The 15,470-nt window shown below is 40.1% G+C and overlaps 2 protein-coding genes across 2 annotated transcripts; one reads left to right on the top strand and one right to left on the bottom strand.

Moving 5' to 3' along the window:
- The first annotated feature begins 200 nt into the window (after positions 1–200).
- Positions 201–4,674, top strand: LOC119416587 (E3 ubiquitin-protein ligase CCNB1IP1). The gene is made up of 4 exons (XM_037683779.1): positions 201–500; positions 606–752; positions 941–1,115; positions 4,508–4,674. The coding sequence occupies exons 1-4, from the start codon at positions 204–206 to the stop codon at positions 4,672–4,674; spliced, it is 786 nt and encodes a 261-aa protein (XP_037539707.1). The 5' UTR covers positions 201–203.
- A 2,654-nt stretch (positions 4,675–7,328) lies between these two features.
- ttc5 (tetratricopeptide repeat domain 5) lies at positions 7,329–15,427 on the bottom strand. The gene is made up of 9 exons (XM_037683769.1): positions 15,327–15,427; positions 12,438–12,570; positions 12,129–12,340; positions 11,897–12,047; positions 10,237–10,328; positions 9,926–10,129; positions 7,745–7,959; positions 7,522–7,666; positions 7,329–7,450 (listed from the first exon to the last, which is right to left on the bottom strand). The coding sequence occupies exons 1-9, from the start codon at positions 15,390–15,392 to the stop codon at positions 7,331–7,333; spliced, it is 1,338 nt and encodes a 445-aa protein (XP_037539697.1). The 5' UTR covers positions 15,393–15,427; the 3' UTR covers positions 7,329–7,330.
- Between the last annotated feature and the right edge of the window lie 43 nt (positions 15,428–15,470).

Raw genomic sequence — 15,470 nt, 5'->3', positions numbered from 1 at the left:
GGACATTGTGCGGACAGAGCTTTTATATATACACACACATACATACATACCAGGATATAAAATTATCTAAAAAAAATTAAATCATAATATTTGTAATTTTAGGCACTGAAAGCTTCTCCAGTAAGATTTGTTACAGAAATGAAAAGTATTTAAGGTTAAAGTTGGCGTTACTGAACATTTACCATGTTTTTCCAGTCATGGCCATGTCTGTCTGTGACGACACACTGCTGTGTAATTACCCAAAGTGTCGGGCCAAGCTGAGTGGCTTCGCCTGGGTCACCGCCTGCTCGCACGTTTTCTGTGACCAGCACGGTTCTGGTGAGTTCAGCCGCTCCCCCGCCATCTGCCCGGCCTGCTCCTCGGCTCTGTCCGGGAAGCTGGACATTGTGCGGACAGAGCTTTCGCCCTCTGAGGAGTACAAAGCCATGGTGCTGGCAGGCCTGCGACCGGATATGGTTCTCGACATCAGTGCCCGCGCTTTGGCCTTCTGGAGCTATCAGGTCGAGTATCCTTCGGTTTCTACGATCCACATGTGGGGGCATCTAAATGCTAAACCTTACAGCATGTTGCTGTATCAGTCTTGTCTTCTCTTTAAATGTTTCCAGGTCCACCAAGAGCGTTTGTATCAAGAGTACAGTCTTTCACGAGCTGATTCACAGCTGAAGCAGATGGAGAAGGTTTTGACCCAGCAGAACCAGAGCAGAGAACTGGAGCTCACTGCCATGAAGGGGGAGATCACCTCTTTAAAGAAAGTAAACTGCAGCTCTTTATCTTCTTAACAGACAATGCTGGGATTAATTGTCATATGAGTGGAAAAACAGCCTCATGTTTACAGGAAAGACTTAAAAAAATCAAAGATCCCCATCTCTCTGCATTAACTTAAAAGTTTTAGGACGTTACCCACGATGCAGACACAGCTTTTTTGAATCTTTGTGCTCAGGTGATGGAGGAGTATAAGAGGAAGTACAGCGAGGTGTCTGAGAGGCTGATGGAGAGGAACAGGCAGTACCAGAAGCTGCAGGGGCTTTACGACTCCCTGAGGCTCCGTAACATGGTGGTGGGTGTGGGAGACAGAGAGGTGCAGCTGCAGCCGGGACATCAGGACTTCAACACAGGTAACATCAACACACTCCTCTTCGGTGTGTGAACACTTGTGAAGCACTCGCACTATTGTGATCCATTTTTCTCTTTAGCTTTTTGAAATGTTTAGCCTTTTCTGCCACTTTTTTGGTCATAGAAAATGAATTGAGCTCATTTTACATGCTTCAAATCTTGAGATGTGTTTACATCCTTTTACTGCTCCTTTCACATTTTGTCCTGGTTCATCTTCTTTCAGCTTCCTTCTGCAAATTTAAACTTTTTTTTTCAGCTACTTTCAGCTGTTTTGTGCTCCTTCTAACTTCTTTCTGCTATTAGCTCCTTTCAGTTTAGATAGATAGTTGTATACTTTATTGTCCCAAAGGGAAACAAAGCTTCTTCCACAATTAAATACACTACAACCAATAAAATCATGTGAACCCCATAAAGAAATACAAAAATATAAAACGCCTATTAATAAAATCACACAGTTCAATAAAAACACATATTGCACATTCCAGCAATTAAACGACACAACAATGAGACCAGAGCATCAGCGCATAACAAAAAAAACTATATGCCTACTTTAACAATCTGATTGATGTTGGGACAAATTAATTTTTAAATGTGTTAAGTCTACAAGCTGGGATTCTAAACCGTTTTCCAGATGGTAACAGTTCGTGTTGTGAGCTGAGGATGTGAGCGGAGTCAGACAGCACCCTCGGAGCACGTCTGAGGACAGACTCATCATAGATAGACTGCAGGGAGGGGTGATCAGTCCTTCCTGTCACCTTCATTACAGCTTGTACCATGCGACTAAGTTTAGATTTAAGTTGCACGGAGAGATTACCACACCACGCTGACATTCCAAACCTGATGATACTTTCCAATACGGCCTGATAGAATAAAACCATAAGCTTCTGGTTAACCCCAAAGATTCTGAGTCTTCGTAAAAAATACAATCCCTGCTGTAGCCGAGAGCACAACATGTTAACATGAATTTCCCACTTGAACAGATTATCTAGGTGAACATCCAGATATCTGTAAGAACAGACCTGTTTTATTTTCTGCTCATGAATAAAGAGCGGGAGATTGTCACTCAGACCTGGGGTCAATCAGCATGTCTTCCGTTCTCTTGGCGTTAATAACGAGGTGGTGGTCATCGCACCATTGAACAAAAGACTGAACCTCGTTAAAATATGACGAGGAGTCCATATCCTCATGCATCAAGCTGAGAATAGTATCATCAGAGAATTTAAAAACGTCATTCTCAGGGCAGCTGCTGATGCAATCATTTGTGTAAATGAAGAGGACAGGAGAGGAAACCCTGGGGAACCCCATTACTGATCCACTTAGCTCTGATAAGGTGTTATTGACTCGGACCAGCTGTGATCTGTTTGTTAAAAAAAGAATAAAACCATTTAATAAGAAGAGGATTAAGATTTGTCTGCTGTAATTTCTTAATGAGCAGATGAGGCTGTAGAGTATTAAAAGCAGAAGACGGGCAGAGGCCTTTGGGTTTTCAAGATGTTTAAGAGTTAGATGTGTGATGTCATTGATGGCATCATCTGTACCCCGTCCCAGTCTATAAACGAACTGGAAAGGATCAAGACCAGGATTTATCTCAAGACGGACACAACATTTCATTACTACTGATGTTAGTGCCACTGGTGTGTAGTCATTATTATCAGATGGACTTGATTTCTTGTGGACTGGAATGATAAGAAGGAACCATATGTTGGTCAAGTGATCGCTGAAAAACGGCACCAGACTGGAGTGAGCTCTTCAGCACAGGTTTTTAAGAGAAAAGCAGAAATGCCATCAGGACAAGTAGGCTTATTTTTGCTAACCCCAGTAAAGAGTGACTGGATTTTGAAGGGATTCATTATCAGCCTTGAACAGGAATCAGCTAATGGTCTGTACTTTGTCACACTCTGGAATGGGATCCTGTGTTTCAAACCTCATATAAAAGTTGTTGAGCTCAGTAGCTTTTTTAAGATCATCTGTGATGAGACACCGTCTCTTTGTAGTCATGTTTGCTGCTTTCATAGAGTCCCAGAACTTTTTTGGATCCCTCAATGAAAAGTTCTTCTCCAAAATATCCCGTGTTTTATTTATGCAAGTTTCAGCTTTTTCTGCTATTTCAGCTATTTAGTTGGTTTTTTTTTTTAATGCTAGTTTTAGCTTTTTCAGCTAATTCCACCTTTGTTGCACTCATTTCAACTATTTTCAGCCTAATTCAGCAAAAATGTGTTATCTCCTCTTCTGGTAATTTCAGCTCCTTTCTGCAAATGTTTAGCTATTTTTCAGCAGGTTTTATGCTAATTTCAGATTTTTTCCAGGTAATTTCTACTTTGTGCTCATTTCTGCTTCTTTTAGACTAATTGGGCAAACATTTCTTTCTACTTTCTTCTGCTAATTTAAGCTCGTTCTACCTTTTCAGCAAGCAGTATATTTTAGCTAATTTCAACTGTTTTCAAATAAATTCAAGTTTTTCATGGTAATTCTTTCAGCCTATTTTTGTTAAATTCAACTTGTTATTCTCCTTTCAGCTTATTTCTGCTAGTTTCAGTTGTTTCTACTATTTAGCTGTTGATGTTAATTTTAGCTTTTTCAGCTAATTCCACTTTTGTTGCGTTCATTTCAACATTTTTCAGCCTTTTTTCCCTCTCATTTCTGCTTTTTTCAGCCCAATTGGCCACACGTGTTCTTTCTGCTTTATTCTGCTAATTTAAGCTTGTTCTACCTTTTCAGCAAACTTTTTAAGCATTTTTAGCAAATTTCAGCTGTTGTCAGATAAATTCAATTTTTTCATGGTAATTTCTGCTACTTTCAGTCTAATTAAATTATTTCTGCTAATTTCATCTTGTTATGCTCCTTTCAGCTTATTTCTGCTAGTTTCAGTTATTTCAGCTACTATTTAGCTGTTTTTATGCTAACATTAGCTTTTTCAGCTAATTCCACATTTTTTGCACTCGTTACAACTCTTGTGTTCTTTCTGCTTTCTCCTGCTGATTTACGCTTGTTCTAACTTTCAGCTACATTTTAGCATGTTTTTTGTTGCTCATTTCAGCTGTTCTTCAGCAAGTTATTCTGCAATAAGCATTCACACTGCATTTTCGCAGGAAATGAATTGTTCTAGCCTCCAACTGTTCCTTCTCATCCAAAGACGAGTATAGTTTTAAACTCCAGCGTGAAAGGCGGTGGTCAACACTGACTTCTCCAAGAAATGCTAGGCCTCTTGTAATCTTTTAAAGTTGTCTTCAGACATTTCTTCTCAAAGGTCTTAAAAAGTTTTTATTTTGTACTTTGGCTGCGTTTTGTCTCGTTTTCTGTCCAGGCTCGTTTGAGTCACTGAACTCTGACCTGTAAATCATTCACACATTAAAAAAATAATAAACTCCTTAACGGACGTCCTTGTTTCACCCAGAGATGGCTCGGCAAGTGACCCCTCAGAGAAGCCCTCGGTTCCCCTCCATCGGCCCTGAAGGAGACAGACGTTTCTTCTCCTGCCTGGAGCCCGACGGAGCCAAAACCTTCTTTCAGTTCAGATCTCCGGTCAGAGAAAAGTGTCGTCCCTTCATCAACAAACGCTGACGGGAAATGTCTTCACAAACCGACCATCCGAGCTACTTCTGCACTGTGTTCTGATGGTTTGAAGCAGCTGAAGGTGTTATTAGTTCTTTAAACACATTATTTAGTGTTTGTTCCTGAAATGAATCACATGCATGTTTTGAGCTGTAACGCCAACAGGATACCAAATGGCCAGTAAAACCATTAATATTTATTTATTTCCTTACCTGTGTTACAGTAAAAGTCTTTAAAGAACAGTTCGTTTCAGAAACCTCTTTGTAGACTGAGTCAGTTTCAGCAAAGTAACGACAGCTTATCGAGAAGAAGAGATTTTAAATCAATTCAGAAAAGTTTACTGGAAAAAATGTGAAGCCGCTCCAAGAAATAACTTGTTGGACAAAGTTTGCACTTTGTACTAAATCAATTATTGCCATTTGGATTAAAGTTCTGGGATAAACAGAAATACAAAAACTATATGGTAACTAGAGAAATTGCACTTCCTGCGAAAATGCAGTGTGAATGCTTGTTGCAGAAGAACAAACAAAAGCAGAAAGAACACATATTTGCCGAATTGTGTTTAAATAAGGAGAAATTAGCACAAAAATTAGGAAATTACCGGGTAGCTAAAAAAAGCTGAAATTAGCAAAAAAATAAGGTGAAAAGTACAAAACAGATTCCAAAAAAGTTGGGACACTAAACAAATTGTGAATAAAACCTGAATGCAATGATGTGGAGGTGCCAACATCTAATATTTTATTCAGAATAGAACACAAATCACAGATCAAAAGTTTAAACTGAGAGAATGTATCATTTTAATGGAAAAATCTGTTGTTTCCAAATTTCATGGCGTCAACAAATCCCAAAAAAGTTGGGACAAGTCCATTTTTACCACTGTGTGGCATCCCCCCTTCTTCTTACAACACTCAACAGACGTCTGGGGACAGAGGAGACCAGTTTCTCAAGTTTAGAAATAGGAATGCTCTCCCATTCATGTCTAATACAGGCCTCTAACTGTTCAATCGTCTTGGGCCTTCTTTGTCGCACCTTCGTCTTTATGATGCGCTAAATGTTCTCTATAGGTGAAAGATCTGGACTGCAGGCTGGCCATTTCAGTACCCGGATCCTTCTCCTACGTAGCCATGATGTTGTGATTGCTGCAGAATGTGGTCTGGCATTATCGTGTTGAAAAATGCAGGGTCTTCCCTGAAAGAGATGACGTCTAGATGGGAGCATATGTTGTTCTAGAACCTGAACATAGTTCTCTGCATTAATGGTGCCTTTCCAGACATGCAAGCTGCCCATGCCACAAGCGCTCATGCAACCCCATACCATCAGTGATGCAGGCTTCTGAACGGAGCGTTGATAACAACTTGGGCTATCCTTGTCCTCTCTGGTCCAGATGACATGGTGTCCCAGTGTTCCATAAAAACTTCAAATCGTGACTCATCTGACCACAGAACAGTCTTTCATTTTGCCACACTCCATTTTAAATGACCCCTGGCCCAGTGCAAACGTCTGAGCTTGTGGAGCTTGCTTAGAAATGGCTTCCTCTTTGCACTGTAGAGTTTCAGCTGGCAACGGCGGATGGCACGGTGGATTGTGTTCACTGACGATGCTTTCTGGAAGTATTCCTGAGCCCATTCTGTTATTTCCTTGACAGTGACATTCCTGTTTGAGGTGCAGTGACGTTTCAGGGCCCGGAGATCACGAGCATCCAGTAGAGTTTTACGGCCTTGACCCTTACGCACAGCGATTGTTCCAGATACTCTGAATCTTTTGATGATGTTATGCATGGTTGATGATGATAACTTAAAACGCAACAATGGTGGAATTGGTGATCCTCTTACCATCTTGGCTTCTGAGAGACACTGACACTCTGAGGAGCTCTTTTTATACCCAATCATGTTGACAATTGACCTAATTAGTGTTAATTGATCTTCCAGCTGTTCGTTATATGCTCAATTTCCTTTTTCCAGCCACTTATTGCTACTTGTCCCAACTTTTTTGGGATTTGTTGACACTGTGAAATTTTGAATCAACATATTTTTTCCTTTAAAATGTTACATTTACTCAGTTTAAACTTTTGATCTGTGATTTGTGTTCTATTCTGAATAAAATAGACATTTGCCATCTCCACATCATTGCATTCAGTTTTTATTCACAATTTGTTTAGTGTCCCAACTTTTTTGGAATCCGGTTTGTATAAGATTATTTTGTTGCAGATTAATAATCCAACAATCTGACCAAATCTGAGTTCTTTCTTACTTTTTTAGAGTAACAATGAATTGAAAACATTTTTCTGTGCTACCGGGAAAAAACTAATCTGAATCACAAACTCAAACCTGCTGCTTCTGTTATTAGTCATGTCCGCTCAGGAGCGTTTTTCACTGGAATGTATAAAAACATAAACCAAGAGCTGCTGCTTCAAATCCACAGTAAATAAATACTTCTTTTTTTAGGTAAACTCAAGTCACCTTCACATGGAAGGTTTATTTAAATTATGAAATAACTGCGTTGGACCCCATAATGGTAAACTTTAAAGGAAATCATAAATATAAACAAAGCAGGGCGACACGTATGTACAGAAAAAAAAAAAAAAAAAAACTAAAACAGGCACAAACTTTGGGAACGCTCAAAATTCAGAGAAGTAAACTTAGCAACGGCTTTCAGTCCTTGCGTTTCATTCGCTCTTCTGCGTGTAGCTGACGGTGACGGGAATCTGACTTCTGACGTTTTGCTTCTTGCCGTTGACGATGAGCAGCAGCGGAGAATCGACTCGAATGCTCCTAAAATCAAACGACTGTCGGGAGGATATGGAAAAATTAGACGAGATTATTGTGCCGCAGGTAAGCAAAGATGGGAGGCGCTGACCTTGTTTTTGTGTGTGATGCAGTGTCGCTTGACGTTCGGTTCAGGAATGACCACAGAGTCTCCGATCAGGACGCCCCAGCTGTCTGCTGTGTTGTACACCATCACCAAAATGCACGTCTCTTCGCTGTCGACCATGCCGAACGTGCTGGGAAACGAAGACGGTGCGATTGTTATAGCAACCAAACGCCAAGCTGCCTGTGGATTACTGCTGTTTGAAACTCACAAGGCCATGCGACCCTCGGGGGCCAGGCTGAACACCACCTTCCCCAGAGCGGCCGCCCCGGCCGTGTGTCCGTGTGTGAGGGAGGACAGAGACTGAGGCACCAGGCTGCCCACGCGGCCGGACGGGGAGCGGAACTGGGGAGACGAGCAGGGACCCAGAGCCGACGTGTCGAGGTGTGACAGCATGAGCTTCAGCCGACGTGCTTTAACTTTCCCCTGGACACAAACGACAACAAATAAAAACACATCAGAGGCTGCTCTTTGCTGCCACCGTGTGGACACAAATACATTTGCACCATCGTAAAATAAAAAAATACAGAGGCCGTTCAAAAAAGTTCAAGACAAAAACAACTGGACTTTGTAACAGAAGACGTTTGGATTCTACGACGGAGCTTTAGGGCCACGCTTAATAAAAAAATTTATGAGTATAAAGTCGTAGTATTACAAGAATAAAATCAAAGTTACGAGAGTAAAGTCGTACAAGACTTTGCAGCACTCGTTTATTTATTTTTCCACAAGTTGGATCCAAAACACGACCTGTCAATCAATCCAGTAGGCGTGTCAGCAAATGACCAATCTGAAGCTAAATGAGTCGTAATATTATCTGAACTCAGACACAATGAAACAGTTTACAGCATTTTAACTGTGGTAAAATGAAGAACGTTGAACATCTTAAGTTATACTTTGGTATTGGTTTTACAAATAAAGAGATACTTAATCTGTTAGCACATCAGCATCAGATTATTGTCAGTATCAGGACTTTGAATTTACAGTAAGGTGGTACGCTCTGATGGGCTGCAGCGCAGCTCTGCAGGTAAGAAGCTTAGCTTTGGATTGGTCAATTGCTGACACGCCTATAGATTGATTGACAGGTCGCGTCGGGGATCAGACTCGTGGAAAAAATAAAAATAAATAAACGAGCTGAAAAAAAAAAAGTCTCGTACGACTTTATTCTCGTAACATTATGGCTTTTAATTTTTTTTTCTTAGCGTGGCCCTAAAGCTCCTGTAGGTTTCTCATTCGTGGAGCTTTCTCAGTTCAAAGAACAGTGTGTGGGGTTCAAGTTACAAAACTGAGGTAAGCTAGATACATATGCAGATTGCCCTATCAATCCTCACAGTAGGGTTTGTTAAGGTCTTTGTTAGTTTGACTCACAGATGGGCCACTCTGGTGACATGGATGCAATTCCTAATAGGAGTGTTTAAAGACAGTTTCTCTTGTTTTACATACCATATGTTCCGCCATACACGTCGCATCGCCCTATAAGTCGCATCAGTCCAAAAATGTCTAATAAAGTGGAAAAATCCATAAATAAGTCACTTCGCCATATAAGTCACATCTATTATGCGTCACCGCTGACAACCCAGAAACGAGGGCCGGTGTTGTGTCAAAAATCGATTGGCTGCCAAATGGCGGCCTCGCGAGCGTGCACGGGAGGACTTTAACAAGAATTTAACAAGATTAACACTTAAAAACAATTATTTGTTTGCTCGACATTATAGTAAAGTTGTATCTCAGTTGAACTTTTCCTTAATAAATACACTTCAATGGTCAAATCAGCTGACTGAAGAAGTCTTTCGGATGAAAGACGAAACATTTCTAAATTTTTTTTTGTTTTGTTTTTTTGAATGTCCAGAGACCAGATTGAACTTTTTTTTAGATTTTTCTACCTGGATTATTGAGCATGCATCAGGATATCAAATCGGCTGCGTATCTCCGGGGCGGCGCAGTGAAATGCAGCTGATTTGTTTGCTCCAAGCGAGCTGGACGATGGTGGCAGGCTGTGGTGAGCCGATAGTGTCATTAATAGCCACTTTTACCTATTACATGACACAACGGCATGCCTAACTACTCGAGTGCCATCTAGTGGCTGAAAATGGTAGTGTTCAATATTTTTAGTCAGAATGAATGAAAACGGTCACATCTCTGCCAAAAATTAGTTTATAAATATGGAAAAAAAACAAGTCGCAAGCCATTTAGTAAAATGAGAGAAACCATCTTTAAAAACAAACGTGAACAAAAACAGAAATTCATCCGGTTGTTTTGGGACACTTTATAAGTAACTAAACAAAAAAACCAAAAAAAAACCCATTAACTAATAAATCATTATTATCTCATAAAACCTTTCAAGACACCACCGTGTGTTGTTTTACACAACGACAGAGTTGAACGTTTTCTTTACCTTGTTCTGGACGAGAGCCGTCACTTGTTCCAGGTACTCCAGCAGCTGCCGCTCTCTGTCTCGCGGCTCCTCCCAGCCCGGGTCCAACTCCGCCGCCCGGCTGTGGCTGCAGAGTGCGCAGGCGAACATCTCCTCGTACTGGAAGAGGTTGGCTCTGTTGAAATGCAGCTCCGGGATACAAGGGGCAATTTTATCTGCCTGCTCCTACAGGACGATCAAAGTGACGCATTGGTGGACATGTTCATCTGAAACCTGCAGTGTGTGTGTGTGTGTGTGTGTGTGTGTGTGTGTGTGTGTGTGTGTGGACTCACAGCTTTGGTGTAGGCACTTAAAGCTTGTTGAGAGAAATGTGGATTCTGTCCACAGGTGAAAAACATGGACAAGTAGGCATTTCCAAGAATGTCTGTAAAAATAAGCACAAATAAAACATCAGATCCAATTAAACCGCACAACCTGCGTGTTCTCTTCCTTTGAAGATATTGATATTATATCAGAAAATAATTGGCGATGCAATAATATTCCAAAGGGCTGCGCGTTACATCAGTAATTAGAGCCTCACGAGATTTTCTGTCGCTTTCCTATATCAAGTGTTTTATGGTGTGATCACATTTTTAATCAGTGTTTTGAATAAACGGTGGGATAAAAAAAAAAAAAAACATTTAATCAAACAGAATTTTTTTTCATCTTTTCACTTTTGGAAAAACTTGAACAAAATTACAGCAAGATGTGCTGCAGTTTTACAAAACATTCAATCACTAATTTAAGTAATGAAATATTGGCCTAAAAGTTATTTTTTTAAATTAAGAATAAATAAATAATCTCTGGTAGTTTAGCAAAATAAAGTTCTCACATGGATCCTTTACCGTATTTTCCACCGTACACGGCGCACCAGTTTTACCTATTAATGAGACACTTGGCTTGCCATAAAACTCAACCGCCCTCTAGTGGCTGCTAATGGTAATACTTATTATTTTTCATGTCAAAATGAATGAAATCGTCAGATATCAGCCAAAAATTGGTTTATAAATATGGGAAAAAACGAATATTAGTCTCTTCGGTGTATAACTCGCAGGACTTGCAAATGTATATAAAAAGGTGCGACTTATATGGCGAAAAATACGGTACTTGTGAAACTTTTTAATGCTTCACATATGAACCTAAAATTCTACAACGGACCTTTAGGGCCACGCAAAAAAAATAAAATAATTACATTGCCACGCTAAAGAAAAAAAAAATTAAAGTTAACTAAAGTTAAAGTTAAGTTAGTTAATTACCGTTTAACAAACAATTTTAATTTTACCACTGTTAAAATGCGGTAAACTTTATCGCATTGGAGTTCGGATAATATTACGACTCATTTAGCTTCGGATTGGTCATTTGCTGACACGCCTACTGGATTGATTGACAGGTCGTGTTGTGAATCTGACTCGTGGGGAAAAAAAGAACGACAGCTGTAAAAAAAAAAAAAGTCTCGTACGACTTTATTTTCGTAATTTTATGGCTTTTTAATTTTTTTGTTCTTAGCTTGGCAATGTAATTTATTTTTTTTAGCGTAGCCCTAAAGCTCCGTCGTAAAATTCCCACTAGATTTCATAATTATACATTAAATTTAGTGTAAAACTACATGACATATAATGAAATAAAAAGAAAATCTTAATCTGACGGTTTGGGATCATAGGATGATCTGTCACTCTCTATCTAGGGCTTTAAAATGCATCAAAACTTGATCATTACTGTGGTGTAAACGTGCATCTCAGAGGAGTGTTTGGACTTGGGATTAACGTCTTTGGCGAATCATACGGACTCCCATGACACCGAGTTATGTTGCTAAAACATGCTGAGTGTGGGGAGCACCAAGATGTAGGAGGAAAAGGAGAAAAATGTGACTTTATTGCACTGATACTGTCATTGTGTTTCCACGTTTTGCTAACGTTCAGTCTTGCTGCAAAGCTTTTCTCGTGCTCTACTCACACCACGAAGTCCCATCAGTGACGTCCAGCTGGACAGCCTGCCGGGCCATGTCCACGCTCTCCAGCACCTGTTTGCCTTTCTCATCGCTGCTGGTCACTGGCAGCTGCCTCAGCACCATCGACAGGCTGCGCAGAGACACTTTGTTCTTATTCTGCAAGGACAACAGCGCACAGAGCAGTTACGATGTGAAGCACAATCCTCCAAACAGGGTGAGCCTTCGTCGGCCCTCTACCTGTTGCAAGGCGCCAGTGAAGCAATTTTTAGCCCCCGTCAGGTCTCCTTTTTTCCAGTACTGCTCCCCCAGCGTGTTCCAGGCTTCGATCAGGCCGGGCTCCAGCTTCACGGCACGGGAAAGGCACTCCTCGGCGACAGCACTGAAGTCTGGAGTCACGTTCAGACACCTGCCCTTCAGCAGCAAAAACTCTGCTTTGTGCTTGAAGCGCTCTGGTGGAAGAGAAGAGTCACGGAGGAAGCAAACGCCTGAAGGATACTCTGCACCTTGGACACCAACCGTTTGTTTGAGAAGTACAGCAGCACCCACCTTCTAGCTCCTCCAGCTTGGACAGTGTCCGCTCCATCTCCTGTGCGACATCACTCTGCTTCTGTCCAGCTTCCTCCACACGGTGCGTCTCGAAATAACAATCTCTGAAGGTATACAGTTCATCCACCAGCTCCTGAGTTGGGAGAGTGGGAGTGAGTGAGTAATTAAACGTTACTGCTTATTATTGTTAAATTACAAGTGTTTAAAAGTTACTAGAACCTATGTAATATCGCTAAAATTAGAAACATCTTATCTTAAAATGAAGCAGAAAAACTGGTTTGTGCATTTGTCACGTCTAGACTGGACTATTGCAATGGTTTATTATCTGGGTGTCCAAATATTTCTTTAAAAAGTCTTCAGCTGATCCAAAATGCTGCTGCCAGAGTCTAACTGGAGTTAGTGGGAGAAATATCTCTCCAGTTTTAGCTTCTCTCCATTGGCTCCCTGTCAAATCCAAAACTGAATTCAAAATCTTACTTCTAACCTACAAAGCCCTCAACAACCTAGCTCCATCTTATATTCAAGATCTTATTGTTCCATATTTTCCCAACAGAGCACTTTGCTCTCAGATTGCAGGTTTCCTTGTGGTTCCTAGAGTTTCCGAGAGCAGAATGGGAGGAAGATATTTCAGTTCTCAGGCTCCTCTCTTGTGGAACCAACGTCCAGTTTCTGTCTGTGAGGCTGACACGTTGTCCAGTTTTAAAACTAGGCTTGACTTTCCTATTTGATAAATCCTATAGTTAGGGTTGGCTTGTTATGCTGCTATAGGCTTAGACCATTGGAAGACAAATTGACCTACTTTCTTAAAATTAATTGTTACAAATGAATAGTTTTCATTTGTAACATTTCGTTACAAACAAAGATGTATGCATGGTAAGATGTATGGTGGCGCTGAAGTAAAAGTTGTAACAATATTTATGTTAGACACAGAAAACACGTCTCACAAAGCACTCCAATAAAACGGTGTATTTTATGAATTATTAAAACAAAACTAAAAGTTATTTAAAGACGTTCTGAATGCAGCTGCTGCTCACATTTTCAGTAATAATCTAAGTTTAAAAAAAATGCATTTTGATGTGTGAAGGTGCAAAAGAGAAACAAGATCAGAGAAATGTTGAAGCAGCAGCCAGTGGTTTGTTATGGTCACCATAGCAACAACATGCTTGTCTATCTGTCTCTCTTACTCCCTGACTGCAAACATAAGAAATAGACAGAAACAGACTGAAAAGTAAGCCTCAGAGGTATCCAAGTGGCAGCCTATGCAGAGAAAATAAAGAGGACTGAGAATAGGGCCCTGTGGCACACCACAAGAAAGAGAAGCAGTAGAGGAAGCCAGATTACCCAACATGATAGAGAAAGTTTTATTGGTCAAGTAGGAGGTGAACCACATGAGTCGTCGTGCAAAAGCTACACATCAGATCTTACAAATTTCTGAACCGTGAGCAGTGGAGGAGTCTTATAGCCGGATGAATGTTTATCTTTTACAGTGTTTTCTGTAGCAGGAATGATAAGTTAAAATAACTCCAATTTCCAGTTTTAAAAATAACATTTTGAGCTGAAATGTACAAACGCTTTGCTGTGAGCTCTTTGTATTCTGGGATGGTTTAAGAAAACAGGTTTTAGAGCAGTGAGGGACACACTGGGTGATAAAAAGACAAAAATGACCATGTTTTGGTGTATATTTGATTTATGCGCCATAAAAAGTTGCGTAAGTAAAAATGGTTTGCTTGCAGGTGAGGCATCCACTGTCAGTTGAACATTTTGCAGAAAAAAACCCCATAAAACTCAAAATGTGATTGTGTAAAAAAAACTATAAAAGATATCAAAATATCGGTTCAGACATATAAAGTTCAACTTTCTGTGACACGTTACAACTTTGAATGATATCCTGATGCATGCTTGTCAATAATCCAGGTAGAAAAATCTAAAAAAGTTAATTCTGGTCTGGACTTTTTTGTTGTTGTTGTTGCTTTGTTTTGTTTTTTGAATGTCCAGAGGACCAGACTTAACTTTTTAAAACTTTGAATGATGTTTCCCCTGTGGAGTGCGTCCGAGCCACACAGCATCAAATAGCAGCCTTCTCATGTGTTTCACCATATTCCCCTTGACAACCCTTTTTTTTTTCTCTCCTGAGATTTTTGTACATTTTGTCCACACAGTGTGGCATACTGCTCCTAAAACTCACAACACACACACAAAGAAGCCACACGGTTTGATGTTTAATTTGTGGTTTCACTTTCAAAGCTGCAAACAGGATAAAAGATTTGAAGGAATAGTCAAGAGTGACACAAAGCCCTTTGGACAGGCATCTCAATAAAAACTAAACATGCATACAAAAGTCTCAAGTTACCTCATATAATATATTGTGCTTCCAAACACATAAATGTTCTTGTATTATTTTAAAGGGATCAGTTTTTTTTAGACTTCCTGATGGCCTTTAATTTTTTTCTTTTGACTTTGGCTACTTTTCCTCTGACCATTTGTCAAGGGATTTTTGAAGTTATTTATTAAATAACTTAGCTCTGACCTAGAAATTATTCAGTCATATTTAGGCAAATATCAAGGCTTGATAAGTGCAAGAACTAGAGGAAAAAACAAACAAAAAAATATTTCAATTACGTTTTTGGAGCAGATGATTAACATAAAAAAATCCAAAAGTGTCTGAATCAGAGTGAGGGTTAAAGGAGGAGCAGCTCGGCTAACAGGCTAGTAAAGAACCCGTGGTATATCTAACCACAGGTTAATAAACACAAAAGATGATGGTGATTTAGCATCACCATTACGCAGCTACTTTTTAACCAAGAGAAGCAACACAGAAAACTAACCTCAAGCCATTACATACAACGATAGGAGACGCAATAACTGAGAAATGCTGTTCATAAAACTTACCTTCATAACCTGCAGCTCGTTTTTGTCTTTTCCAGGCTCACCGGCGCTGTCGTCTTTCTCAGCCATCTTCGCTAACTAGAGCCGAAAACCCGGCTGGAGCAACAGTCGAATAAGAACCAAATGTTCCCAAATGTCAAATAACAG

Source organism: Nematolebias whitei, chromosome 1, assembly GCF_014905685.2.
Source record: "Nematolebias whitei isolate Nwh7 chromosome 1, NemWhi1, whole genome shotgun sequence".
Lineage (NCBI taxonomy): Eukaryota > Metazoa > Chordata > Actinopteri > Cyprinodontiformes > Rivulidae > Nematolebias > Nematolebias whitei.
Note: the sequence above shows the minus strand (reverse complement) of the source record. Positions and strands in the feature narration are given on the sequence as shown.

What these genes read in the sequence shown, in the direction of transcription:
- ttc5 (XM_037683769.1), bottom strand. Translation starts at nt 15,392, where the DNA reads ATGGCTGAGAAAGACGACAGCGCCGGTGAGCCTGGAAAAGACAAAAAC. An exon ending in CACTGATGGGACTTCGTGGT is followed by an intron (nt 10,329 to 11,896) that starts GTGAGTAGAGCA and finishes TTATTTTTACAG; the next exon opens with ACATTCTTGGAAATGCCTAC. An exon ending in GCATCACACACAAAAACAAG is followed by an intron (nt 7,451 to 7,521) that starts GTCAGCGCCTCC and finishes TCCTCCCGACAG; the next exon opens with TCGTTTGATTTTAGGAGCAT.
- LOC119416587 (XM_037683779.1), top strand. Translation starts at nt 204, where the DNA reads ATGTCTGTCTGTGACGACACACTGCTGTGTAATTACCCAAAGTGTCGG. An exon ending in AGATCACCTCTTTAAAGAAA is followed by an intron (nt 753 to 940) that starts GTAAACTGCAGC and finishes CTTTGTGCTCAG; the next exon opens with GTGATGGAGGAGTATAAGAG. An exon ending in ACATCAGGACTTCAACACAG is followed by an intron (nt 1,116 to 4,507) that starts GTAACATCAACA and finishes TGTTTCACCCAG; the next exon opens with AGATGGCTCGGCAAGTGACC.